General features: G+C 38.6%; 1 protein-coding gene across 1 annotated transcript in view; it reads right to left on the bottom strand.

Moving 5' to 3' along the window:
• The window catches only part of PSEN1 (presenilin 1), a 57,894-nt gene extending 33,160 nt beyond the window's left edge, over positions 1-24,734 (bottom strand). Inside the window, exons 1-3 of the mRNA XM_090271101.1 lie at positions 24,612-24,734; positions 16,436-16,521; positions 16,208-16,347 (exon numbers count right to left, since the gene is read on the bottom strand). Of these exons, the coding sequence (XP_090127227.1) occupies positions 16,208-16,294 (87 nt within the window). The 5' untranslated portion in view covers positions 16,295-16,347; positions 16,436-16,521; positions 24,612-24,734. The remainder of the gene's footprint in view (positions 1-16,207; positions 16,348-16,435; positions 16,522-24,611) is intronic.
• Positions 24,735-27,126: the final 2,392 nt, after the last annotated feature.

The following is a 27,126-nucleotide window of genomic DNA, read 5'->3' as shown; positions in this document are numbered from 1 at the left end:
GATGTACAAGGGATCTCTTTGTAGTAATTTCTTACAACTGCACATAAATCTACAATTATCTCAATTTTTAAAAATCTTTACAGTGAGAATTAGGCCTTAAACAATTATGATATCCCTGTCCCATTCCCACTGTGCCCTGTATACAGTTAGGGGACAATACTACTTGATGAATGATGAAGTGAAAGGAGAACCTTTCTTAGATTCCACTTTCCTCAGACTCTTAATCCAAACACCACTTTATTACTTTTATCCTTATTCTGGGTTACTTCTTTCCTATGCTGCAAGTTCAATTTCCTTTTTGGTATCACTGTTCATATCTAAAACTTAAGTGTTTGTAAAGGGTAAAATGAATCCTAAGAGCAGTAACAATAGCAATAAAAATAACAGATAACAGGAAATATAACAGGTACTCCTCTTCCTCCTCACTGATAATAGAATAGGCTGATAGTCACTGCTGCTGGAAAGATGTAATCAGCTTGGTTAAGAAAGGGATCTCTTAGGAAGATCATGTGAGAACATGCCATTCTTGAACCTCATTTTTGGCTACAGATATAACTCAGTATTACTATCATTCATTAAAAATACATTAACAGTTAATAACAGCTTAAAGTTATTACAATGTATGAAGGATGGATATGGACTTTACATCTGAGTCTCACAGCCACCCCATCACCACTTTACAGGTAAGGGAACAGCAACAGCTAGTGTCACAGAGTTGGTTTGAACCCAGGTGCACTTGACCACAGAAATCAAGTTCTTAACCACCTCAATTCTCTGTTCAAAAGACAATATAAGAGTTCTGCAGACTGTGAGAGCTGAGTACTCTTTTACTTTACTATCACTATATTCACCACACCCCCAGATAATTATCAAAATTCTATATTCCAGGTACTCTTTTGTGGTAATACAGAAATTAATAAGATCTAGATGTATCTTTAAGAAGTTCATAAGTTAACCCTAATCTATGTGGCTCAGTTGGTTGAGCATTGTCCAGCCAAGCAAACGGTCACCAGTTCAATTCCTGATTAGGGCACATGCCTGGATTGTGGGCCAGGTCCCCCATAGGGGCGCGTGGGAGAGGCAACTGATCAATGTTTCTCTCCCTCTCTTTCTCCCTCCCTTCCCCTCTCTAAAAACAAATACATAGGTCTTAAAAAAAATCATAAGTTAGTTTTAATATGGAATAAGTATTATATTAGAGACATGAATAAAGTGCTACAGGACTGTAATTCAGTGTGGTCAACATAGGCAACATAACAGATATGATCCTGGAGCAGAACCTTCAAGAGTGACTGTAAGGTAAATGGGCCCCAGGCACAGACTACATGAACTGCCGCACAGACACGTGAAAGTGACATACAGCAAACCAGTGGCTACTCCTGAGGTGGCTGGAGAACAGGGTCTTTCAGGGCTGGTGTAAGAAAAGGTTAGGAACAGGCTGTAAGGAACCTTGTTTGCCATGACATAGACTTGAGACTATTCTGTAGGCACTAGAAAGTCATTAAAAATGTCAAGTTTGAGGAAGTGGCACATCAGATATTGTTTCGTTTGTGAGAAACTTGACTGAATGGGGACTGAAAACAAGAGATGTATAAAACATATTTCAGAAGCAGAATTCACAGGGCTTTGTGAATGGTCAGGAAGGAGTCAAGGATGATTCGGAAGGTTTCTAACCGAAGAGACCAGGAAGGTGATGATGGCACTAATAGAGACTGGGAACACAAGGAGATGAGCAAGCTGGAGGAGAAGAGAGATATTTTAGTTAGGGAGATAGGTAAATGCGAAGTACCGGCAACCAGGTAAGAAAGTCCAAAGGCAGTTAATAAGAATCTCAAGCTCGAAAGAGAGTTGGGGAAGTCGTTAGTTTCTATAACTATGGAAATGGATGTAATCTCAGAGAGAGTATAGATGGAAAATGGAAACAGTATGAATTTGTTGGTCATTCATGCAAAACACCAACTGTAGAAGGAAAACTACGGAGATGACAGATGACAAACAAGGAAGAAGTGTGAATAACCACTAAACTTAAGCAACAGGTGATAGGAGGAAATCTTGCAAAAGAGATTAAGGAGAAAGGGAAGAAAACCCAGGAATTAATGTATATCACAGAAGCCAAAGGAGGAGCACATTTCAAAAACGTGTCATCAATGGTCAGGCAGAACGAGAGTCGAAAAGCCACTGAATTTGACAGAGGGAAGTTCACCAACCTCTTGACACAAGTGAGAGTTAAGACGGAAGTCAGATCATAAATTGTAAAAGACTAAGGAATGAATGAGAATTGAGAAATTATAGGCAACCATTCTTTGATGAAAAACATAACAACAGAAAAGATTCAAATTTGAAATAAATATTTTAGGGATGACAGAGACTTGAGCATACTTGTCAGGTCAAAGTATAGAGTTAGGATTCGAGGGAGAGATTGACAATACAAGACAGGAAGATGATAACTAATGAGACAAGGTAGGGGATAAATGGAGGGGAACCAAAGAACAGAGAAGAGTTGGCCTTACGAAGGCACTGGTGCCCTCTACCTCAATCTGGAGGTCCGGAAGTAACCCTTTGAATTCACGGAGAAAATACTTATGAACACTTGAGACCTATGAGGAATGGAAAGGAAACAATTCCAAAGCACATAAGGTAGAAATATATACACCAGTTATCAAGAAAGATAATTTTTGCTGAATACAAGTCACTAGAGTGGCCAACGTTCAGTAGGAAAGAAATGGTTAGGAGGAATGTGGGATCTGGAGGGACTCTTCCATATAGTGTATAGATAGCAGCAGGGCAGGCGAGCTGAGAAAATGCACACTTCTGCTGTCTAAGCCGTATGCTGAGGATGTTATGTTTGTGACTAACAACAACACAATTATGACCAACTTGATGGGTCAATTAATGTACAAAATAAACTAAAATACAAATAATAATAACTCTCTCTTTACGGTATTTGATAACTTACAAAGCACTGTCATATATCTCAATCATTCTTTTCTTATGTTGAGAGGTTTCGGTAGGTAAGCACTACACCAATTTGTCCAAAATCTCACACCAGAAAACAGCAGAGGCAGGAGTCAAATTCAAGTATCTTGCTTCAAAATTTGTATTCTTTCTATGGCATACAGCTATCCCATTAGGCTACACGAAAAGTTTAAATGAGTAAGTCTAGAATGAAACAGGCAATCATAACATGCTTAATCACATTACTCAACTGGATGTTCTGGTTTGTAAGGAACATAAGCTACCACCACCCTCCCCCATGCCTGAAACTAATGTGGAAAACTAGAGCACTATTTAGCACACACACACACACACACTTCCTCTATATAGTACTTTGAATACATTTATTTATTTATTGTCTATTTTATTGATTATGCTATTACAGTTCCAATTTTTTCTCCCTTTGCCCCACTCCACTCAGTACATCCTTCCCTCCAGCAATCTTTCCTCCTTAGTTCATGTCCATGGATTGTGAGTGTAAGTTCTATGGCTTCTCCATTTCCTATACTATTCTTAACATCCCCTTGTCTATTTTGTTCCTACCAATTATGCTTCTTAATCCCTGCACCATTTCCCCCATCCTCCCTCTTCCCCCTTCCAGCTGATAACCCTCCAAATGGTCTCCATAGCTATGGTTCTGTTCCTGTTCTGGTTGTTTACTTAGTTTGTTTTGTTTTTGTTTTTTAGATTTGGTAGTTGATAGTTGTGAGTTTATTGTCATTTTAATGTTGATGGTTTTGATCTTTTTCTTAAATAAGCCCCTTTACCATTTCATGTAATAATGGCTTGGTGGTGATGAACTCCTTTAGCTTTACCTTGTCTGGGAAGCACTTTTACCTGCCCTTCCATTCTAAATGATAGCTTTGCCGGATAGAGTAATCTTGGTTGTAGGTCCTCACTTTTCATCACTTTGAATACTTCTTGCCAGTCCCTTCTTGCCTGCAAAGTATCTTTTGAGAAATCAGCTGACAGTCTTATGGGAACTCCTTTGTAGGTAACTCTTCTTTTCTCTTGCTGCTTTTAAGATTCTCTCTTTATCTTTAACCTTTGGTATCTTAGTTATGATGTGTCTTGGTGTGGTCCTCTTTGGGTCCAAATTCTTTGGGACTCTGTGCTTCCTGGACTTGTATGTCTATTTCTTTTGCGAAATTAGGGAACTTTTCCTTCATTATTTTTTCAAATAAGTTTTCAATTTCTTGCTCTTCCTCTTCTCCTTCTGGCACCCCTGTGATTCAGATGTTGTTACGTTTAAGGTTGTCCCAGAGGTTCCTAAGCCTATCCTTGTTTTTTTTTTAATTCTTGTTTCTTCTTTTTGTTCTGGTTGAATGTTTATTTCTTCCTTATGTTCCAAATCGTTGGTTTGAATCCTGGCTCCCTTCCCTTCTGTTGAATTTCCTGTGGATTATTCTTTACTTCACTTTGTGTAACCTTCATTTCTTCCTTTCTTTTTTTACAGTACTCAAGTTCTCTCAGCATGCTGATAACCAGTGTTTTGAAAGTATAACTGTAGTTGCTAGGGCCCATGGGGAAGGGAAAATGGGGAGTTGTTCAATGGGTACAGAGTGTCAGTTTTGCAAGTTGAAAAAGTTCTCAAAATCTGTTGTGCCACACTGTGAATATAGTTAAAACAACTGAACTGCACACTTAATAATGGTTAAAATGGCAAATTTTAAATGTTGTTATATGTTATTTACCATATTTAAAATTTTTTAAAGACCCAAATAACTTTTGAAATATACTGTGTTCATGGATTGAAACTCAGTATTAAGGTTTCAATTCTACCACCGCACCCCACCCCACCCCACCCCACCCCCAACTGATCTATATATTCAATGCAACCTCAATCCAAAGCAGCAGACTTTTTTGTAGAAATGTTTGTGAAATTCACATGGAAATACAAAGTAATAAGATATCCAAAACAACTTTGAAAGCTGGAAAACTAACACTACCTGATTTCAAGGCTGCTTATACAGTTACAGTTCAAGAAAATATAGTATTACCACAAAGACAGACAAATAAACCAATGGAACAGAACAGAGAACCCAGGAATCGACTGACACATATATGGACAACTGATTTTTGCCAAAGGTGCAAATGCAATTCAGTGGAGAAAGGATAGTCTTTTCAACAATGGTGATGAAATAATTGAATATCCAAATGGAGAAAAATGAACTTTGATCCATATCTCACACCATATACAAAAAATTATACTCACTAAACAGACTTATGTGTAAAACCTAAAACTATCAAGTATCCAGAAGAAAACATAAAAAAAAATTTTGAGAACCTGAGATAGGCAACAATTTCTTAGATATGTCTCACGCACACACACACACACACACACACACACACACATCCACAAAAGAAAAAATTGACAAAAGGGACTTCATCATCTCTAATCTTTTTGCTTTTCAAAACACAGAGTTAGGAAAATAAAAAGACAAGCCACAGATAGGAAAATGTTTGCAAAGCATACATATCATAAAGAACTTTTATGCTGAATATATAAATGACTTTCAAAACTAGATAAAACAACCCAGCTTAAAAATTGGGCAAGAGATTTGAGCAGACGCTTTACCAAAGATATTAAGATGACAAATGAGCACATGAAATGCACACATATCATTATCTGAGAAATGCAAATTAAAACCACAATTAGGACTTCCAGTCAAGATGGAGGCATAGGTAAACATGCTTCGCCTCTTCACACAACCATCAAAAGAATTACAACCAGATCTCAAAAACAACGACCAGAGCCATCATAAAACTGAGCTATATGAAAGTCCGACAGCCAAGAACTAAAAGAAGCCACATTCATCCAGTAAGTAGGAGGGGTGCAGTTGCAGAGAAGGGGGGAGAGGAGGTATAGCTTGATAAATGGCAGTGGCAGCAGCAGCGGAACCAATTATTCCACATTCACGTGTGGTGGGTAAAAATCGGTAGGGATACCCTGGGAGCAAGGGATACCCTGGAAGCAAGTGATCCCAGCCCCAGGCCAGACTACACAGCCCAGGGCTCCAGCACCAGGAAGATAAACCCTCATTGCCTCTGCCTGTACAAACCAGTGTGGGTTGGGAGAATGGAAGAAACTGCCGATTTTCCCACATGGTCATAGGAACATAGCAACCCCAGGGCAGCAACTGGAAGGGTGCCAATTGCATATGGGAACTCGGTGAAGTGACTAGAAATGGCATGAGTGCCAGGCAAATCACCAAAAGCCAGGTAGCAGCACTGTCCCCTCTCCAATCCCCCCACCACAGAGCTACAAAGTGGTGAAGCAAGTGGCCTCACCCTGGCAATTACCTAAGGCTCTGCTCCACACAATTTATAGTTGCCTTATCGACAAAGACCATGCTACTAAGACAGGGAGTAAAAGCAGCTCTACCTAATACTCAGAAACAAACACAGGGAGGCTGCTAAATTGAGGAGACAAAGAAATATGGCCCAAATGAAAAAAAAAAAAAAAAAAAAAAAAAACAAAAAACAGAACAAAACCCCAGAAAAAGAACTAAACAAAATGGAGATAGCCAGCCTATGAGATGCAGAGTTCAAAACACTGGTTATCAGCATGCTGAGAGAACTCCTTGAGTACAGCAAAACAATAAAGGAAGAAATGAAGGTTACTCAGTGAAATAAAGAAAAATATACAGGGAACCAACAGTGAAGGGAAGGAAGCCGGGATTCAAACCAATGATTTGAAACAAAAGGAAGAAATAAACATTCAACCAAAACAAAAAGAATAAACAAGAATTAAAAAAAAAACAAGGATAGGTTTAGGAACCTCTGGGACAACCTTAAACGTAACAACATCTGAATCACAGGGGTGCCAGAAGGAGAAGAGGAAGAGCAAGAAATTGAAAACTTATTTGAAAAAATAATGAAGGAAAAGTTCCCTAATTTCGCAAAAGAAATAGACATACAAGTCCAGGAAGCACAGAGTCCCAAAGAATTTGGACCCAAAGAGGACCACACCAAGACACATCATAACTAAGATACCAAAGGTTAAAGATAAAGAGAGAATCTTAAAAGCAGCAAGAGAAAAGAAGAGTTACCTACAAAGGAGTTCCCATAAGACTGTCAGCTGATTTCTCAAAAGATACTTTGCAGGCAAGAAGGGACTGGCAAGAAGTATTCAAAGTGATGAAAAGTGAGGACCTACAACCAAGATTACTCTATCCGGCAAAGCTATCATTTAGAATGGAAGGGCAGGTAAAAGTGCTTCCCAGACAAGGTAAAGCTAAAGGAGTTCATCACCACCAAGCCATTATTACATGAAATGGTAAAGGGGCTTATTTAAGAAAAAGATCAAAACCATCAACATTAAAATGACAATAAACTCACAACTATCAACTACCAAATCTAAAAAACAAAAACAAAACAAACTAAGTAAACAACCAGAACAGGAACAGAACCATAGCTATGGAGACCATTTGGAGGGTTATCAGCTGGAAGGGGGAAGAGGGAGGATGGGGGAAATGGTGCAGGGATTAAGAAGCATAATTGGTAGGAACAAAATAGACAAGGGGATGTTAAGAATAGTATAGGAAATGGAGAAGCCATAGAACTTACACTCACAACCCGTGGACACAAACTAAGAAGGGGGATTGCTGGAGAGAAGAGGGGTACTAGGCGGAGTGGGTCTAAGGCGGAAAAACTGGGACTTTAACAGCATAATCAATAAAATATACCTAAAAAATCACAATCAGATACTACCACACACTCTCTACAATGGTTAAATAATTAAAAGGACTGACCTTACCAAATGCTGACAAGGATGTGGAGGAACTAGAACTCTCATACACTGAGAGTACAAAATTATACAACCAATTTGGAAAACTGCTTGATGGTATCTTAAGAAGTTAAATTTATAACTACTCTTAGATCATATTCTACTCTTAGGTATTTACTCAAAATATAATGAAAGCATATGCCCATTCAAAGATCTGTACGTGAGTGACTAAAACAGCCTTATTTTCAATAACGCAAAACTGGAAACAACACAAATCACCATCAGCAAGTGAATGGATTAAAAAACCATGGTATATCCATATAATGGAATATGATTCAGCAATAAAAAGGAATAAACTACTGGTACATGCTATAACACTGATGAGTCTTAAAATAATTAGGCTGAATGAAAGAAGCCAGACAAGAGTATGTACCACATGATTTCACTTATATGAAATTTCAGAAAATCATAACTATAGTGCCAATAGTTTGATCTGGGGATGGGGAGTAGTTTGGAAGGGGCCAGGGAGAGATTACAAAGGAGCATGAGGAAGCTTTTGAGGGTGATGGTTACATTCATTATCTTAACTGTGGTGGTGGTTTCAAGGGTATACACATCAAAACTTAACAAACTGTATACTTTGAATACGAACAATTTACTGTATGCCAATTATACCTCAATAAAGCTGTTTAAAATATTGTCTTTCTCAAAGGGATGGGTAGGTGTGCTGAAAACTGTCAGATGAGGAAGATAACACTTTAACTAGTGAGGAACTTCCCAAAAGAAAAATCTTAGTAATTAAATATGAGAATGATGACTAAGCATTATTTTTAAGGCTATTAAAAAAAATTTTTATTATGGAAAAAAGTTAAAAGAAATACTGTCAGAAATGTATAATGAAGCCCCATGGGTTCACCCTTAGTGTTGTACATTTTATGGGTTTTGAAAAATGTGTAACAACATGTATACATCCTAGTACCATAAAAAATAGTTTTACTGTCCTAAAGATCCTCTGTTCTCTTTGTGTCCCTCCCTTCCCCCTCTACCCTGCAACATCTGATCTTTTTACTGTCTCCATAGTTTTATCATTAAAGGCTATTTTTAAAGGTGCATAAAAACCAGTTTTGTAGCCATTATAGACTATTTCATTTCAGTGGCATAGGGAACTATTACTCATTATAGAAATGTTGTAAATTCACGGAGAGCGGGATCTTACAGGAAGTGGTATGTGGAAAGTGAGTTATGAAGCCAGATTCCCCAAAGCTTCTGCACCATTAAGTCAGAAGCTTCATTTTAATTTTCTCCCTTCCCTTTACTTCAGAACATGATGCAAGTACAGGTCCAGCCACCCAAGGCATGTGGAACCCTCAAGTAGGGAGAGTTATTTCTCAAACAGCAAAAATTGTGGTTATTTTTCATATAGTGTAGTGCCTGCCTGTTTTATTTTTTAACCTTGTTTTCTGCCTGCCTTTTAAAAGCTTTATTTCTGTAAATAAAAGAAATATCATAAACAAAGTTTCTAAAAAATTTTAAGTTATAAACTTCTGTTTATAACATGAAGTGTTCTCTGCCCCACAACATGAATATACAGCAATCTTATGTACCTTTAGGTTTTTTCAAAGCCTTGTTCTGCAATTTCCTTTTGTTAGTTAATATATCAGATGCCAGAACGTTTAAATATTGTAATAACAGTATAATACTAATGTTAATTATGATAAAAATTGCTGAGATTTACTGACCACATATGTGCTAAGCACCATGCTATGCTCTTGAGTTATCTCATTTAATCGTAAGACTGAATTTATTAATACTGTGAACTTCATTTAATAGATAAAGAAACTGAAGCTTATGACTCATGGACATGGATAACGGGGAGGAATACGATTGTGGGAGAAGGGGTGGGACAGGTGGGGGGGAGCAAAGGGGAAAAAAAATGGGACAACTGTAATTGAAAAAACAAAAATATAAAATAAAATAAAATAAAAAAGAAACTGAAGCTTACAGAGGCAGGATAATTTGCCAAAGATGACAGAGCTAAGAAGTCCTAGAGCAGAGATTCTAATTCAGACAGTCGAGTCATTAGCCATTACCTTAAATCAGCAGTCCCAATCTTTTTGGCACCACTGACAGGATTCCTGGAAGACTGGGGTGGGGGGTGGGCAGAGGAGGAGCTCAGGTGAGCTTTGCTTGTGGCCAGGTTCCTAACAGGCCACTATCTGTCCGAGGCCCAGTAGTTGGGGACTCTTGCCTTAAATTACTGACTGGGTAAACTATAAGTAACATAAGATGGAAGTTATGTCCAAATTTTCACTATTACAAATAATGCTTCAATAAATATTGTCTATTATTTCTTGGCACTCTTATGGTAAAATTGTAGAAGTGAAAATGCTAGGTCAAAGGTATGTGCATTTTTAGATTTAATTGCCAAATTATCTCCAAAAGGCTTGTGTATTTACAGACTCAATTGACCCCAAATACTAATTCAACTCCCATGAAAAGCACATGAGAAAGCTTTCCCTCCCCATACATTTAGCAGCGATGGATATCAATCCTTTCTCACTGATGGGAGAAAAATGAAAAGTTTTCATTTATCTAATTATCAGTAAGATTGATCAACTAGTCTTTTCATACATTCATTGCCATTCTTATTTCTTCTTCTTCCACCATACATACTACTAGTATCCTTAGGTTATGTTACTGGGTTACTCAGGTTCCTTTTGGCTTCATAAGAATTCTCTGCATATTAAGTTATATATGTCATTATGCATTATAAGCCTTTGCCCAGTTTGTTTTACGACTTTGTTCATGACAGTTTTTGCCACATTTAAGTTTGTAATTTTGTACTGATGAATATGAATTTAGGTGATTTTACAAGAAAACAACTTATTCTTACAACACCCCAAACTGTAATGCTTCTCAACATAGTTAAAATGTATGTAGTTACAATGAATGTTCACAAATAGTGCATCTATTATTTCATGTATAGATTACCATAAAATAATAAACAACATGCCTAGAAAGTTATAATGTAGTCCATTATGTTGCTATATTGTCTGATAGTATTTACTTACTTAAAATGAATATTTATAAATTTATGAGAAAAAGTTGCAATCCTGTAAGACTTAATGGGTATTGGGATTTCTACAGTCAGAAATGCGAGGCTACTAAGCCTGCACTGTAGAAAAAACTGGAAGGGTGGCTTAACTGAAGAGCTGGCAAGTTATATGGAAAACTTTAAAGTATTAATCATAGGCAGTATGTTTCCAACAGCACACAAACCTCCATCCAGCACCTGCCCAGGCTTTTGATTCCCTAAAGCTAGAGCTTTCACCATTACTCTAACATCAAGGAAGACTGCCATTTCCTTGAATGGTGAACATTAACTGGTTAGAGATAATATTTAACATTTATGGGGCTGTTATGCTAGGCTTGAACCTAGAGAGTTTGTTTCTTTTTTAAACAAACTACTAAGATGTATGCCAAAGATTTCTGACTTTACTCTCATACAAAGCAAGCATTTTCCTCTGGAAGTCACCATGATTTTAAGTTGTTTCTCCTTACTTTACTTTGACAGAACTGGGAAAACAAACTCATTACTATGAGCAGTTCAATAACACTGTCAAATGCTCATTGGACATGTGAACCCAATTTAGTTTAAATTTATATCATTCCTTTCATTTACCTTTTTTCTCCACCAGTTCCCAAGTACTTAAACACCACTTTAAATAGATTATAGGTTTGCTTTCTGTTTAATGGTATAGGATTTCTCACACTTAAAAAAGTGACCCACCATCATCCAGAAAATGAGTTAGTTCTGTCAGTCTATGATTTGCTAAAACTTAATCAAGTCCTTTGCACTTAAGGTTTTGAATTTAGAAAAGATACTATAGATGAATTCATTTATAAAGACCGGACACATTTTTTTTTCATCCATACCTGAGGACATGCTTTTTGATCTTAGAGAGAGGGGAAGGGAGGAAGGGAGACAGAGGGGGAAATATCAATGTGAGTAAGAAACATCAATCAACTGCTTCTCGCATGCGCCCTGACCAGAGACCAAATCTGCAGCCCAGGCATGTGCTCTGATTGGGAATCAAACTTGAGACCTTTTGGTTTACAGGGCGACAATCAACCAATTGAGCCCCACTGGCCAGGGAAAGACCAGACACATTTTAATGCTGTTAATTGAGCAACTGAAAATAATGGATTTATATATGTTCTTCGGCAATTGCTTTATATAGAGAATTATAATTGATCATTCCATGGATTACTACTTTAAGGCTTCCTTTTAGTTAACAAATAAATGACTTTTTCCAGTCTAAATCAAAAAGGCATTGACAATTTATTTCCTTAAGGACTAGAAAATTTGAGTCAGAATAAACTAATATGAATAAAAATACTGAGTATTCAATTTAAATATCCAATAGTTTTTCCTCTGATGTCACTCCCTTTACTTCTTTGCTCAGTACAGTGGTTCTTAATCTATGGTCACTGGACCTGAAGCATTGGCAAGATCCGGCAATCGGTCAAAAACGCAAATTCTCCGGCCCCATCCCATATCTACAAATCAGGAACTCTGGATTTGGGGCCAGAGAATTTGTATTAACAGTTCTTCCAGGGGATTCCAATGTACACTAAGGTTTGAAAATCACTGCTCTAATATACAATATAAATAAATTTTAGACTTAAAAAAATTCACTTTTACATCTCAGAAAAACAAAAAGTTCTCAGCTAATCCACATAAATGATATAAGTCTACCAAACTAAACATAAATTTTCACTATTTGCAAGTTTCTATTTTCAATTTCCTTGGGTTTTACGACATCCCTGTAATGTCAATAGAAATGAAATGGAAGCTGACTTCTAGCAAAGAATTATGAAAAGTCAAGGAAAAAATAAACTAGATTTACCCATAAAAATTTTGCATCTGAAAAATAAAACCTTCCAAATTATTTTAACAGGCATAGTAAAAGTAAATCAAAGGATTATGAAAGATCACAAACTATAGAAAAATGCCCAGATAATGTTCTTGCATTTAGCAAATCCATTATCCAAAAGGAGAAATAAAAGAGCTTCATTCAATTAATCCAGAAAAAGTCATCTGTGTCCAGTTTAAATTTGGACCTACCCCCATTGCTTCATAACCAACCAAAGCATATACTTATACAATGGCTTCTTTATAGCTTGAAAACTAAGATTCTTTTCCTCTTCCTTTGCATTTAAAAAATTACATCAGTGCAAAAATGAATACAGACTTCATATTTTTCTACCTAAGAATGTTTTTCATACAATATATCCTTTCAGTATTACATTTTTTCTGAGGTAAGAGACAATCTGAAGAATGGAAAGAACACTGGAACATGTTTGAAATCAGAAGAGTTTTAAGTTTCAGGTCTGTCATTTAATTTTCTGTGATCTTGGACAAGAATTTATACTGTAAAATGAGCGTAATACCTATCCCATGATAACTGGAAAGTATAAGAATGTATACACAAGATCTTTGTAAGTTATAGAAAGCATTTTTAAGGAGATAAACAAAACATAAACTTATTTGACATCACATTATCAATAGTAGAGTCAAAGTTAAGCAAATAAATCAGGCCTGATGTTCTAGACAATGGTACCTAATAGATGCGGAAGGTACCACTGAAAACATTAGCTCTAAGACTTGCTAAAACTAAGCCATGAACACATGTAGCTATCAATAAAAATCCTGGGTCAATTATACTTCCTCTAGAGCACCCTTTATTTCAAGGGAATATTTTATTTATCAGTCACTAAGGTGTAAAGAAAGGCAGAAAAATAATACCATAAAAGCTCCATGAAACCTGAATCGTAATACTACATTAACAATGGAGAGCTGACTGAGTGCCGCATGCTGTCCTTGAAGCTGGGGAGATAGGCATGCACCTGGCCTCAAGCAGCTTGGGGTGGAGGGTAGGTAAACAAAATCCACACGTGAACAGTGTGCCGGAAATACTGGTAAGAGCTAGAGCTACGCCCAAACAAGCAATGTAAGGGTATAGATAGAGTGCCAGGTGACAGGGAAGGGAGGGAGAGTCCAGGCAGGCAAGGCCTCACTGAGACGGTGACTCATGAGGTGACCTGAAGTGAAGGGAGCTTCTGAGAAGAGTGGGAGAGTAGACCTGGGCTCAGAGGCAGAATTGAGAAAGCAGTGAGTGAGGGACAGGTGGGTAAGAGAGGGCGGGCTCAGGAGGTGAGCGGGGCTCGGACCTCAGGACCAGATTCTGTTCTGAGATGAGATGCCCTTGGAGGGCTGGGGTTAAATGAATGACATATAACTGTGATTTTTCCCAAAACTTTTGTTACAGAATCTTCTGTTCAAGGGATCCATGGATGATTAGATATGTAAAACAGATAAAACAGGAGCTCCTCTGGTTAAGGAAAAGGTACCCAGAGAGCTAACTTATGCTGTTCCCACTCTCCCCTCCCTCATCTGAAGTTTACAAGTGAGTACAGTCTGTAGCATCCAAACGTTCACATCCTGTACCCAAGGAACATCACAATCCAGCCCCATCTTAACTTTTCAAAAAGCTATTCCTAGGGAATGACAAAAAAAGAGAGTAAATCAAGCTGTTGACACGTATCAGAGGAACAAATGTGTCACCACAAACATCCGTCTCTGTAGCACCCCTTTACCAACCCAGTACCAAGGCACAAGGTGCAAAGTCCCTCTCCTTTCCCTCACGCAGCTCTCAGGGTACCTCCTACATGTTTACAGTTTGTGTTCCCTTTCAGGGCTGCCCTTCATATTCATTTCAACTTGATTTCACTGGATTAAATATGTTCTAGCAATACAGTGTGATCTGCCTCTGCCGACACTATCTCTGGGTGTGGTCTCCCTGTCCATTTGTATTTCAGGAAAATTCTTCCTCTACTAGTGCTATTTCGTCTCTTACTAATGACTTCCCAGCTTGCTCTACTCTAATCCTACACATCCCTCAAAGTCTACTTTGTACAGCCATCCTCCCCACGTTTTGAGCTTCAGTTGGAATTCCAAATCTTCCCAGAGTGTGAAGGGAAATTCCAGGCCGTGCAGTGCTCTCGTTCACTGCTTATTCCACGGATTGACCTTCTCTGATAGCTGTGACAAGCACACACTAGCCCACAAGGCAGTCAACGCTCTTTCAGATATACTAGGGGGAACTCCCCAAAAAAACATAATTTATTTTTAAGAAACTGTGTATTTATTCTTGCACGTTTAAACTTTAGTCACCCAGTCACCTTCAAAGGACTCTCCAATTGATGCAATCAATACATCCATTGAGACATTTTTTCCACTACTCGTAACAGTTTTTGAACTCATTGATTTTGATGCCTTTTAGTGCTTCTATTGTTTTTTGTTTCACCTCTTCCACATCGGCAAAACGTTTCCCTTTGAGGACTTTTTTCATCCAGGGAAACAAACAAAAAGTTGCTCGGGGCGAGATCAGGCGAAGAGGGACAGTGGAGAACAGGGGTCATGCTGTTTTTGGTCAAACACTGCTGAACACTCACCAGGGTATGGGCAGGTGCACTTGTAAATCACCCATCAGGAAATGAGCTACGTGTTGTAAGTCTTCAAAAAAATTTTCACTGAAGCTGAGCATAGCCTCTCACAACCATGTCAGCTAGTATATGGATACAGATGGGTTCCTAGAACACTCACCTAGCTGGGGAAGCCTGTACTATAAGGGAACTGCCCTCCAGAAGAGAATTCCATTGGGGGGGGTCCCCCTCCTCTTACAATAATTGTGAGAAAATTCTTCTTACTGATCCAGAACCTGTTTCCTGGTATCTTCCACCACTGGATCTGCCCCCTGGTTGTAATAGAGGCAAGTCTGGTTCCTCAGCCCTCACGTACCCTGCATAGCTTGGAGTTCTTCCCCATTCTGGCTCCATCTCTAAAAATTCTACCAACTCTCCAACCATCTCACAGGCCATCTGTGGAAACCAAATTCAATCTGTAATGATTATCTATCTAGTAGTTTCAGGCAGATTTGATGTCTCTGTGTCCTATGCCACAGATCACAACCCATTCCTGATTCTCTTCTTTGAACTCGCTCAGGACTTCTACACCTAGCCTTGCATTTATCATTGTGCATTCTGTCAATGAACGTTTACTGAACACTGTCAAGAATTATAATAGGTACTGAAAAAATAGAAGTAAATAAAAAGGACTCAGCCTATAGAAGAGTAAGAGCAAGATAGGTAAAATTATACACAGCTGAGGAAGCTGGAGAGTCTTCAGTGGAGGCGGGGATATCTGAGCCACAGAAGAACTGACACCCCTGTCTCACACAGCCTTGTGTGTCCCCAGCACCAAACGGTAAAATGCTTTGCCCTCAGTTGAAGTTCAGAAAAGATGTGAATTTGGTAAAGTTGAGAAACCTGCTCAGCCCCTGCAGCCTCTTTTGGAGGTGAGGGAGGGTGACCACTGAATTCACAGTCTGGCAAAGGCAGTTGTAGAAGCTGACACAGTACCTGGCTACGTATGGCACTGCTCAGGTGGTTGTCCTCGGACATCTGTGCATTCTGGAAGTAGGACAAGGGTGCAGGTAACTCTGTCATTGGAGCAACTGTACAGAAATACCTTTTCACAGAAAACAAAGGCTCTTGGGGTTCTGAAAAGGGAAAAGAACAATCCTTTGTGCATTACAATTATAACTTTTATTTTTAAACTTTCATAAATTATATTCGGCAAAAACAAACCTTTTTTTCATGTGTTCTCCTCCAGGCCAAGCTTTCTAAGGACCTCACAGGCTGCTGTCACTTATAGACTCCTTCCTGGATCAGGTCTGAAATAGGATTTTACGAGGTCACCCAGAGTTGATCAAATCCTAGTAAATTCATTCACACCAATCAAATACTTAATAGACCAATCTGTAAACCACAAATTTATTGCTTTATCATGACCTTCAACTGACAAACTTTTATCAGCTCAAGATACCTCTTTAGTAATTAGTATATCTATTTGAGAAATGAAGTACTTTCAATCACAAAGATACTTAAATGATTTCAGATTTAGAGCAAAGGGAACTGAATAATCTTCAAGAATGTTCTCATCAACATTTCTTTTTTCTATGCTGACCATCCAACCTAATTTTTAATATCTCCATTAAACTATCTGTTTAGTGCTTTTAACTTCGAAAGTCTATTATCTCAGTTTATCCTTACCACAATGCCCCAAGGCGGGGTAGACAGGTAACATACAGATTTTTTAAAAGCAGAAGGAAACCCAAGTTCAGTGACCTGGTTAAGAATCACACAGTTGGTCAGACCAGGACAAAAACGGAAGATTCCTGAGTCCCAGCCTCAGGCTTTCCTTGCGTCCAAGCACAGCCTTAGTTATGTATACTCTGTCTCTCAGAGTTCACCTTCCTGAGGGCCACATTCCCACTTGCCTGTCTACTGTAATCTCCATCAGCCAATTCTTTATGACTTCAACCTTCCTTTTCACAGTCTTCAGAAATATAAAAAGAAAAAAATATTTTTTTGCATACTGAAGCAGTATTCTAATTCATATATAGTATCTAAAACATCACCATGTTCATATTTACATGAAAGCATTTTATGAACATCCTGTTTCATTTTCACTTTTCAGGATCTTCTACCCTCTAAATCCTCCACATTTTTGTTTTATTATTATTTTTTCTCTCTAAATTCTCCGTGTTTTTATTGTAATGATTTATCATAAAAAACACATTAAAGTAAGTTTTTCCACTAGTATAGCTGTCGAGTTCAAATGAACCCTTAGTAACCTATATCTGGCTCACTCAAATAACGACACATTTTAACAAAGGTGTGTTCTTCCTTTTACCCTATGCGCTTTTTCATGTATACCAGGCCTACCTCTCTCCTCCCCTCCAATTTTGGACCACAGTGAACTGGCATGGGGTCAGGGTATTGCAAATTAACTAAATAAGACATAATTAATTGTAAATTTTATTTTAAAATAAAGTAAAATAAAAATAGAGGCAACAGTTACTTTTATGAGGGTTACTCACTAGAAAGGGGCACCGGTACTTGGGAAGGTTTGGAGTAGATTGGTAATGTTTTGTTTCTTGATCTGAGGGCAAGTTATACAGGGTTTCCAGTCTGTGAAAATGTACTGAGCTGTATACAACTATGATCTGTGTGCACATTTCTATATACCTTAATTAAAAATTTAAATAGTTTTATTGGGGTAACCCTATATGTAGGGTTACTCATACTAATGGTCCTGTCTTTTGAAATGGATAAAATTAAGACTTGGCACTATATATGCTAGTTTACCCCGAAGAGAGCTGGATTCCAATAGAAGTTATGTTTTCTAAGTATTCAAAGTAAATGTTCTGATATGTGTTTCTAGATTTTTAAAAGTTGACCATCTAATTAAAATTTTAACATTAAGGTAGCACTAATTATCAGCAAACAGAGAATATATCATTGCCTTGTTTTCCACAAAAATTTAGTAACAGCACTACCACTTCAGCTAACCCAGAAATGCCACAGAATGGCAAAGAGAAAAAGTTGCAATTGATTACCTTCAACTGACTGCTCTGAAGACTATACCATATCATTTCAAGTATGTCTCTATTACAGAAAAACCCTTAGAAATCTGTCATTAATATTCTGATATGATCTTTCAGAAACAAAACAAGTAAATAAGATAGTGTTAGCCAAATGAAAGAAGCAAAGGGCAAGAAAGCAATGCAGGCAAAAGTAAATGAAGTGCGTTACATTTATAAGTAAAAATGAGAAGAAAAGTGATTATCCATTCCATACAGCAGTTTATCAGCTATCTACTTATATCAGAACTCAAGAGACAGTGACTGAAAAGATTTAATTGTGTTCACTTTACCCATTCTACAGATGAAAACAATGTGGCACACAGAAGTTTACTAACTTGCCCAAGGTCACATCCAGTAAGCAAGGCTCACATATTACACGAAGTTGCCTCTGTGTAAAACTCAACCCCACACCCCTTTAGGAGTTTATAACAATGAGCATAAAGATACAATGAATATTAATGATAAAACTAGTACTTAAAAGTAAATGAGATCTTTAAGAAAAAGTGTAGTAAATGAGATCTTATGCTTCAACTGGTCTAACTATAAATATAAAACTGAAGTGCCAAAGCATTCCTAATATACAGTCCTAGTATTTATTAATAAGATAAGCTATAATGAAAAGGTGGTCATTTTGATATTAAGTAGTTTCCATTATTAGCTTTATGCTACAGGAGCTGTTCAGCTCTTAGAACAAACCATATAAACTGATTATCCTACTAGCGCTTTCTCAGACAAATCTCACAAGAATAAACAATATAGGAGTCACTTTAGCATATCCCAATACTATTTTCAAAGGCACATCCATTGCATTTACATGTGAAAAACTAAGGCTTGGGAAAGGTAAAAGAATCTGCCAGTACACGATTATGGAGCAAGTAACCAGAACCTGGGTTGTCTATGCCCAGTCCAGGTCTTTTCTAGTTCAGCCTGAGAAAGCTCAGGCTTCCACGGATGCTTCGAAGATCAAAATGCTACCGGACAACCCTCCCTGGAAGAGCTGCTCTCTACATGGAGCTCAGTAGGAACAGGAGGCAGAAAACAGGGTTCAACTACGTCTTCAGTGAGGCCTGGTGAACAAACAAACATTGTTGGTACAAAGAAAGGCGCAAGCAAAGCCAGATTTGATTCTGGTCCAGTAAGAACTGAAAACAATTGATGACTCGGTGGAGAAGGCCAATGACCACACTGTTCAGACAGCACAGCAAAAGACACTACTGGACTTTATAACATTCTTAGCAGCGCCCTGAGAACAAAAACAGATAATTGTTGGGGAGCGAGAATCTTTCATGTGACCTGGATTGCAGAGGGAGTGGGAACAGGATCAGAAGTAGATTTTGGTATTTTCTCTCTGGCCACCTGCTAAAGATTTTCTGAGACTGACAGAGCATACATGAATTCACTGTCATCCATCATCCTTTCCCTCAAGAGACCTGCTCAATCAGATAAAGGAAAAAGAAATCCTTTTCTGATGGGCAATTACAATTTCTATGATATACAAAGAGACTAAAAGAGAATACGAATAATCTTGAAGTGTAGATGTGCTGAACAGTCTATCAAGAAAACCTTCTGTCAGCACTTGCAAAAGTATCACAGGAGCAGTGTTTAAAATCGCAGAATAAATTTATTAAAAATCCCATTTAAGGAAGCACCAATAGATAAGTACAGTTCTGCCCTGGCCAGTAGATAAGCTGGTTAGAGCACTGTCCCAATACTTCAAGGTTGTGGGTTTGATCTCGGTCAGGGCACATACAAGAATCAACCAATAAATGCATAAAAAAGTGGAACAACAAATCAATGTTTTTCTCTCCCTCCCCCCTCCCTTCCTCTCTCTCTGAAATAAATCAATAAATTTTTTAAAAAATTTAAGCACATTTCTGGCCCTGGCTGGTGTCTCTCAGTGGAATGAGTGCTGGCCTGCGAACCAAAGGGTCACCGGTTCAATTTCCAGTCAGGGCACATGCCTGGGTTGCGGGCCAGGTCCCTGGCTGGGGATGCATGAGAGCCAACCACATATGGATGTTTCTCTTCCTCTCTTTCTCCCTCCCTTTCCTTCTCTCTAGAAATAAATAAACATTAAAAAAAAAAAAAAAAAAAAAGTACATTTCTGTCTTTTACCACATCCCAGGTAACAACTAAACTTCAAAGTATTATAGCATGCTTACTTAATAATTGACACCATTTTCTTTCTTCACTCTCAAAGATAAATGTAAACAATATTTGTACTTCACAGAAACAAACATCTTCATGGATACTTTTTATCATGATCTTCTTAAGAGCAAAGGGCTCGTGTCTTGTTTTAATGACTCTAGCCTCTGGACTAGTTTCTCCTTCACTCAGAAAGCCACCAAAAACATATTTTTTAAAGCATCTTTGGTATTGTAATGCTAAAAAGTTTTCAAGTGTCAAATGAGCTTGTGATTTATTCTAATTCCACAAAAGTATTTATTTAATCAGCCTTAATGTTACTTTGACAACTTCTTCCTGGACAGGCAGCCCAAGTTCTGATTACTGTATATGGTTAGGCTGGGAGAGCCTCTATTTGTTTTGTTTTAATTATCTTTTTTTTATTGTTGTTCCATTATAGTTGTCCCATTCCCCACGCCCCACTGTTGCTCTTCCCTGCCCCTCTATTTGTTTTTAAAAGCTCACATCCAACAATAAATGTAACCAATCTCCAAAATTTATAAATATAATTTAAAATTTAAATTTCAGGAATACATCCTGAAAAGACTCCTCTGAATTTTAAGAAACTAGGAGCTAATACTTTCCCCAGGCCTACAAGAGGCTTTGTGAAAGTGGCAGACTCTAAAAAGAGCAAGGATAGTAATACAGCCTATTTGTTGATTTTTCTCCCCTCCCTCCATCCCACTCCACTTCTGTGAACCATCTGTGGTAGATGAGATTATTATTTAGCAAATATTCACTCCCTCCCCCAGCATCCTCAAGAGAGAAATAGACTTCCCCTCTCCAGTGCTGTTGGGCTTGGCTCTGTGCCTTGCTTTTTGGCCTCAGGTGGGTGTACTGTACTACCTGCTCCATGCCTTTGGGCACAATCATATGACTTGCTTTGGTCAATGAGATCTTAGCAGCTGTGGCACAACCCACTGTCCCTTCAGCCCTGGCCGCAGAATAAGACATGCAAAGCAAAATCGCCCTACCTGATCCAGAGACCTATACCTTGAAGGTGAGCCTTGAGTGCTCCAAGGCACTGAGTTGCAGGGAAGTCTGTTATTGAGAGTTATCGCAGTTGTTTTTAAATAATCATGGTTATGTGGACTCAGACAATGCAATGAAAATTAACAAAGACTTACAAATCCAGAATCCTTTATCGGAAACCCTTAGGACTAAATGTGTTTAGAATTATTTTCTATTTTTCCCCAGATTTTATAAAAGTAATATGATGCAAATATCATTATGTTTTATAATGCCCCCTCAGCTTGTTAGAACACAAAATCAAACACATGAATAAATATGTAGTGAAACATATAAGGAGTTCTAAATTACATAAATGGACTCAAGTTAAACATTTGCTGTGAAATGAATTATAAAAAGCCTTTCAGTTTTTCAGGGGCTTTTGGATTTCAGAACTGTGGATATGGAACTATATTATCAATATATGTATAATTATAAAAAATCTCCCCCTCCCAAAAAAATTTATTTTCAGTAACTCTATGTGGAAGATATGACTACCCTGAGTCACTGTCTCAAATTCACTGTGGAAATGAGAATACAATTTATCTTTAATGAAAAAAATGACTACTCACATCTAATTAATTTGTCAATCATTGGCTATATATCCAGCAATACTTGCATTCTCTTTTTTGCTTTAGATCAACTGAAGAAACTGTAGTAGGCATTGTGAAAACCAAACATCATACCCTTTGATCAACACTTACTGTGTTTCTTCTACATACCCAGACACTATGATAGGTACTGGGATGTTACTGAATGAGCTAATGCTTCTACTTACTTAAAGGGCTTACTATCTAGAGGAGAAGACAGACAAGTACCTTTTTATATGTTGAAATAAAAGTACTTTAGACGTACTGAATTAATAAAATGTACTCAAGTTACTTTTACCTATTTCTACCTTTAAAAATTTTCTTCATTAAAAAATTTTAAATTAACATTTGTAGCTCACATTATGTTTTTATTGGGACAGCAATGCTCTAAATTTTCAGTTCTTTCTGCTATACCAGGCCTCATATTAACAATCCATGACCACCTTTTCCTCCCTTCCTTGGCTTTTGTGACACTGACTATAGAGGTTCCCTCCTGACACATCCTTCTCCTTGGCTGGCTGGTTTCTCACTCTTCTTCCACCCTCTCAGTATGTGTTCCTGGGGGTCTGCCTGGGTCTTGTGTGCCTCTCCTTTCCCTTAGGTGCCTCCTCTACTGCTTCCACATCAACTGGCAAGTCCATTTAAGTGACTCTCACTCAAGTTTACAGCTCTGGGCTGGTCCAAAGGACATTTTTACCTGTTGGCACTTCAAAGTAGTATTTCCAAACCACTTCCTCATCTTCTTCTGTAGAACAGTTCTTTGCTCAAACTTCCTTATTTTTGTAATTGTCTCCCCCAATCTCCAAACTTTAAGTCTCCTAGTCAACTTGACACTTTACTCCTTGCTCCTCAGTTGGCTGCCATGCCCTATTCATGTTTTTCCTCCTTCCTAAACCTATGCCACCATCGAAAATCAAACTGTCATTCTATCTCATTTGATTATGCAAAGTCACCTCAAGTCTCTTATCCATTCTAGCCCCAACCACCAGATAAAGGTGCCTAAAGCAAAACTGGGACCACAACAGCACCACACTTTCAAACCACCTTCCAAATCTGCCTGGCATTTATCACATGAAGGAGAAGTAGAATTAGAGATCTTTCAAAGGTTTTTCAGTCTCCCTAGAGTCTGAAAAATAGTGGGAGAGAGTGAGCAGAAGGAACCTAGATTTGAGAGACAGGAAGAGAACCACATAAGCTTTGATAACTGACAAATGTTATATCTTTTCTGCTAGGATGATTCTCAGAGACCAACTCTAATCCTCAGATTCTCCACAAATGGAAATTCATGCAGAAGTCTAGGACTAGTAGTAGCCATTAACTTAAAATCCATTCAGAGGAAAGTATATACAAAGATGTGGGAACAGTCTACCCAAGAACTAGGAATAGAAGAATGGAAAACTACATAATAGAAGCTACTTCTACCATCTATACTGAGAGGGTGGCAGGGGATGGGGAAGAGAAGAATTCATGCACTTAACAAACCGGCTCCCTTTTTCATTGTTAAAGGCTTGTTATTAAACGTGGTGGAGGCGGAGCTTAAGTTGGTTGAACTCTGCAAATGAGTTGAGAACTGAAATGGGCTTTTGCGGGTGACTGAAATTAGCCAAATGCAACAGGCTCCAATCGACTTTCCTGTTTTATCTTCCTTCATAACAAGTCATTTAATTTTCAAACTTGATCACTGGACATACAAGATCCAGAGGGCCCAAGTGTGTATTACACCCTATGATTACACTGTCCTCCGCACTGCAACTCCAAGGGCGAAAACATTTCCATTGCAAATGATAATTCAAATAAATGTGATCTCTGCCTACCTCAAACTTCACGAATGTTGTGACTTTTACAGTGTGTCTGCCATAGTTATTTGCACACTATTCTTATATCCCATAGTAAATCTTGAATGCTTTATTCATCTTGTACAAAGCAGGCAAGCAATGCTTTGAATTTTATTATTGTTACTTTCCTACAAGAGGAAAAAAATCTGAGCTAAAAGAAAAACGCAAATATCTAAGACACATGCAAGCATCGGACATATCCATGCCTGTGACAGTCTCGATCAATGCAAAAGCATCAGACCCTGTTTTCCGCCACGAATGTGAGACATAAGAAACTTAGCCCTGAGTGCCATTCACGTCCCCTGGACAAGGACACGCTCGGCACGAAGCGTGGAGTTTCACCAGTTGTTCAACAAGGCTCGGCGCTACGCGCTTCCTCCTCCTCCTGCTCCACTATAGTCAAGAGGGTCAATCCCGGCCCAAAGCACCTGCGCCCTAACATCTTCGGGAACCAGCACTTCCGGACCAAGACTCGGGAGGGCACTCTCTCTTCAACTTGACCGCACGTCGCGCCCAGAACCCGAGAAACTGGCAGCCCCTTCATATTCCCCAGAAGGACTCCTCTGCGTCCCCGCCCGGCCGCGCCCCGCTCTTCATCCTCGAGGGCACCGGCTCCGCGGCCCAGGCGGCGACAAAGGGCCGGCCGGACCCGCGACAGCCCGTGTCAACACTGGATGAGGGGCGCCTTTCTCTCTCCCCGGACTCCCCCATCACGCACCTACTCCTTTCTCGTCGCCGCCGCCCGTTCGCAGCCGAGGTTCCTTCGTGAGCAGCGGCTGTTTTGTTTCCGATGTGAAATCTCGGGCTCTGGAGCTGCCCGGCCCAAACCCCGCCCAAAGGGCTTCACCTGTGTCGTCACTTCCGGACCCGGACTCGCTGGGGTCCCGCCTGCAGGCGGAGGAGTGGAACTTGAGAGGGCAAGACCAGGCCGAGGAAAGAGGTGGAGCTTCCGGCGGTACGCGGGGGGGGGCGGGGAAACCTGCGTTCCAGCGGGACTCGGACGTGGGCGAACTCACTTTACGTTATGACCCTGGAGGTTGTCAGGCTCCGAGACAGCTCTCGAGCTGGATCAGTTTCTACGTAAGCTGGGCCCCCGTGTGTGCTTCTCCCGGCCTACAAGCTATGTCATCTTAAATTTAACGGTTTTCATTTTTCTGTATTACCTTATGTAGCGTTTCTCAACGTGAAACCAGCCGCACCACAATCTAAAGGATGCTAATTAAAATAATGAATACCTGTGTCCTCCACCCCTTCATAATTGATCAAAACTTCCAGTCGGTGTGGAAACTACATTTTAAACGTCTGGGAGTCTTCGGCTCCAAATTTAAAAACCAGTCTTCCTAAATGGTAAACTTCAAGAGCAGATAACCGTATTTTTGTAATCCTGAAACCTGAATATCTGGCACACCAGTTGTTCAACGGTTAGCTGCCACTCTGTGCACAAGAGTCATCCCCCAACTAATATATGATGTGACAGGCTTGGGAGTGTCATTTAATTCAAACAACATGGCTTGAAAATAATGTTTATTCATTTTTGTTTATAGAAATTATCTTCCATTCCTGGGCATTTTGGATTGCCATTCCTAATTTGGCCTCCATGAAAAGGTCATGGATGAAAACATAAGCATTTAAATGCAAATAAGCAAATAGTTCAATAATTTAACATAACCACATTCTTAAAAACCTACCAGTTTACCAAAAATTGTAAGCTCACTTCGGTCTACAGTATGGCCTGGGTTTGAAATACATATGTGAATTTCCAACCATTCTTGACACCTATACTATTTCTTTGTCTATTTGGGGTTTCTTCTTATATCCTTTGTATCCAGTAGCATTCACGAGTCAATTCCACCATCTTTTGCTGTGCAAAAACTCAATTTCATACTGTTAGGAGGAGGCTAAGATATGACTAGAAAAACTTGTTACCATTTTGACATAGACTCTTTCAGCAGTTTTTAGATAGAAGTAGAAATATTCACAGAACTTAGAGCTGGGTAAATAAGCCTCATTAGTATACCTGCTTACATTTATTTGCATAAAAAAATTTTTTTTACTCTATGTGAAAGGAGAAAAAATACACGTGTTTAGTCCAATTTGAATCTCAAGCTGTTTTCTCACTCTGTCCACCATATCTAGTATTTGTGCTTGATGAGTACCTGAAACAGCACTCTCCACAAAGTAATCGTTAGTCTCTACTATTACATAAAGTTCATCAGAAAGCAGAGTTACAACATAAAGTTCTTTAGGAAGGAAATGTTCTGGGACTGGTTAGGATTAAAGCCTATATTAGAGTTGTTCTCAAACATTTTTGGAAGAGTTTACATTCATGAAGATACATAACAGGTATGTTTATTGGCCTCAGAAATGTCTTTCTCTTTAAAACCTAATTAAAAAGAAAATTAAGCTCCACTTATGCAGTCTGTTAAAATACTAGTACAAAGTAGATACCTCAAAATGGTAATCAAAGTGTAGTCCTTGGATCAGTTAGCATTGGTATCATCATCATCATCCTCAATCTCAAGCCCCGCACTAGCCCGACTAAATCAGTCTGCATTTTAACAAGATTCCTCCAGGTGATGCAGGTGCAACTTAAAATTTGATGGGGAAATACACCTTCAAATAACTTATCTTTCCCCCTATGAACAGATATACATATTTTAAATTATTTACAGGGTCAAATGAGGAAAGAGCACATTGGTTTTCTAACTGCCGAACTTCCATATAATTTTATAATTTGAATGGGCAATATAGATTAGCCAAGGTTTCCAAAATGAAATTAAACTATGGGCAAATAGTAAAGACAACCCAGGAAAGCTCAAGCAATTTAGTAAAAAATTTATGAGTATTCTCCCAGACACCAGAATACCTGTTTATACATGTCCAATTCTTTATATGTAAATCTGAAATACAAGAAACTGAAACTTCAGAGTTTAAGGTTGCTGGCAAAACCTGACTTCAACTGACATTAAGCTGTTTATGTAATGGCCTATAACCCAGTGACTGTGATCATTCCTGCTCTGCTGCAGAATGTTAATGTATGAACTTGGATTCTGAGGCATCTCTCTCTAGAGGTGTTATGTAGTACATAGAAATGTGTCCCTAAGGGTTTCATATACAGGCCCTTTAAGATAAATATAGTGAAAAGAGCAGGAGCAAGGGAAATTAAATCTACCTGAATAAACCTTCATGCCAATGTTGACTAAATAAAATATCCTAATAAGATGCCTTAGAAG

Source organism: Furipterus horrens, unplaced genomic scaffold, assembly GCF_987537825.1.
Source record: "Furipterus horrens unplaced genomic scaffold, mFurHor1.1.pri manual_scaffold_3, whole genome shotgun sequence".
Classification (NCBI taxonomy): Eukaryota; Metazoa; Chordata; class Mammalia; order Chiroptera; family Furipteridae; genus Furipterus; species Furipterus horrens.
This window is presented reverse-complemented; position numbering and strand designations above follow the sequence as displayed.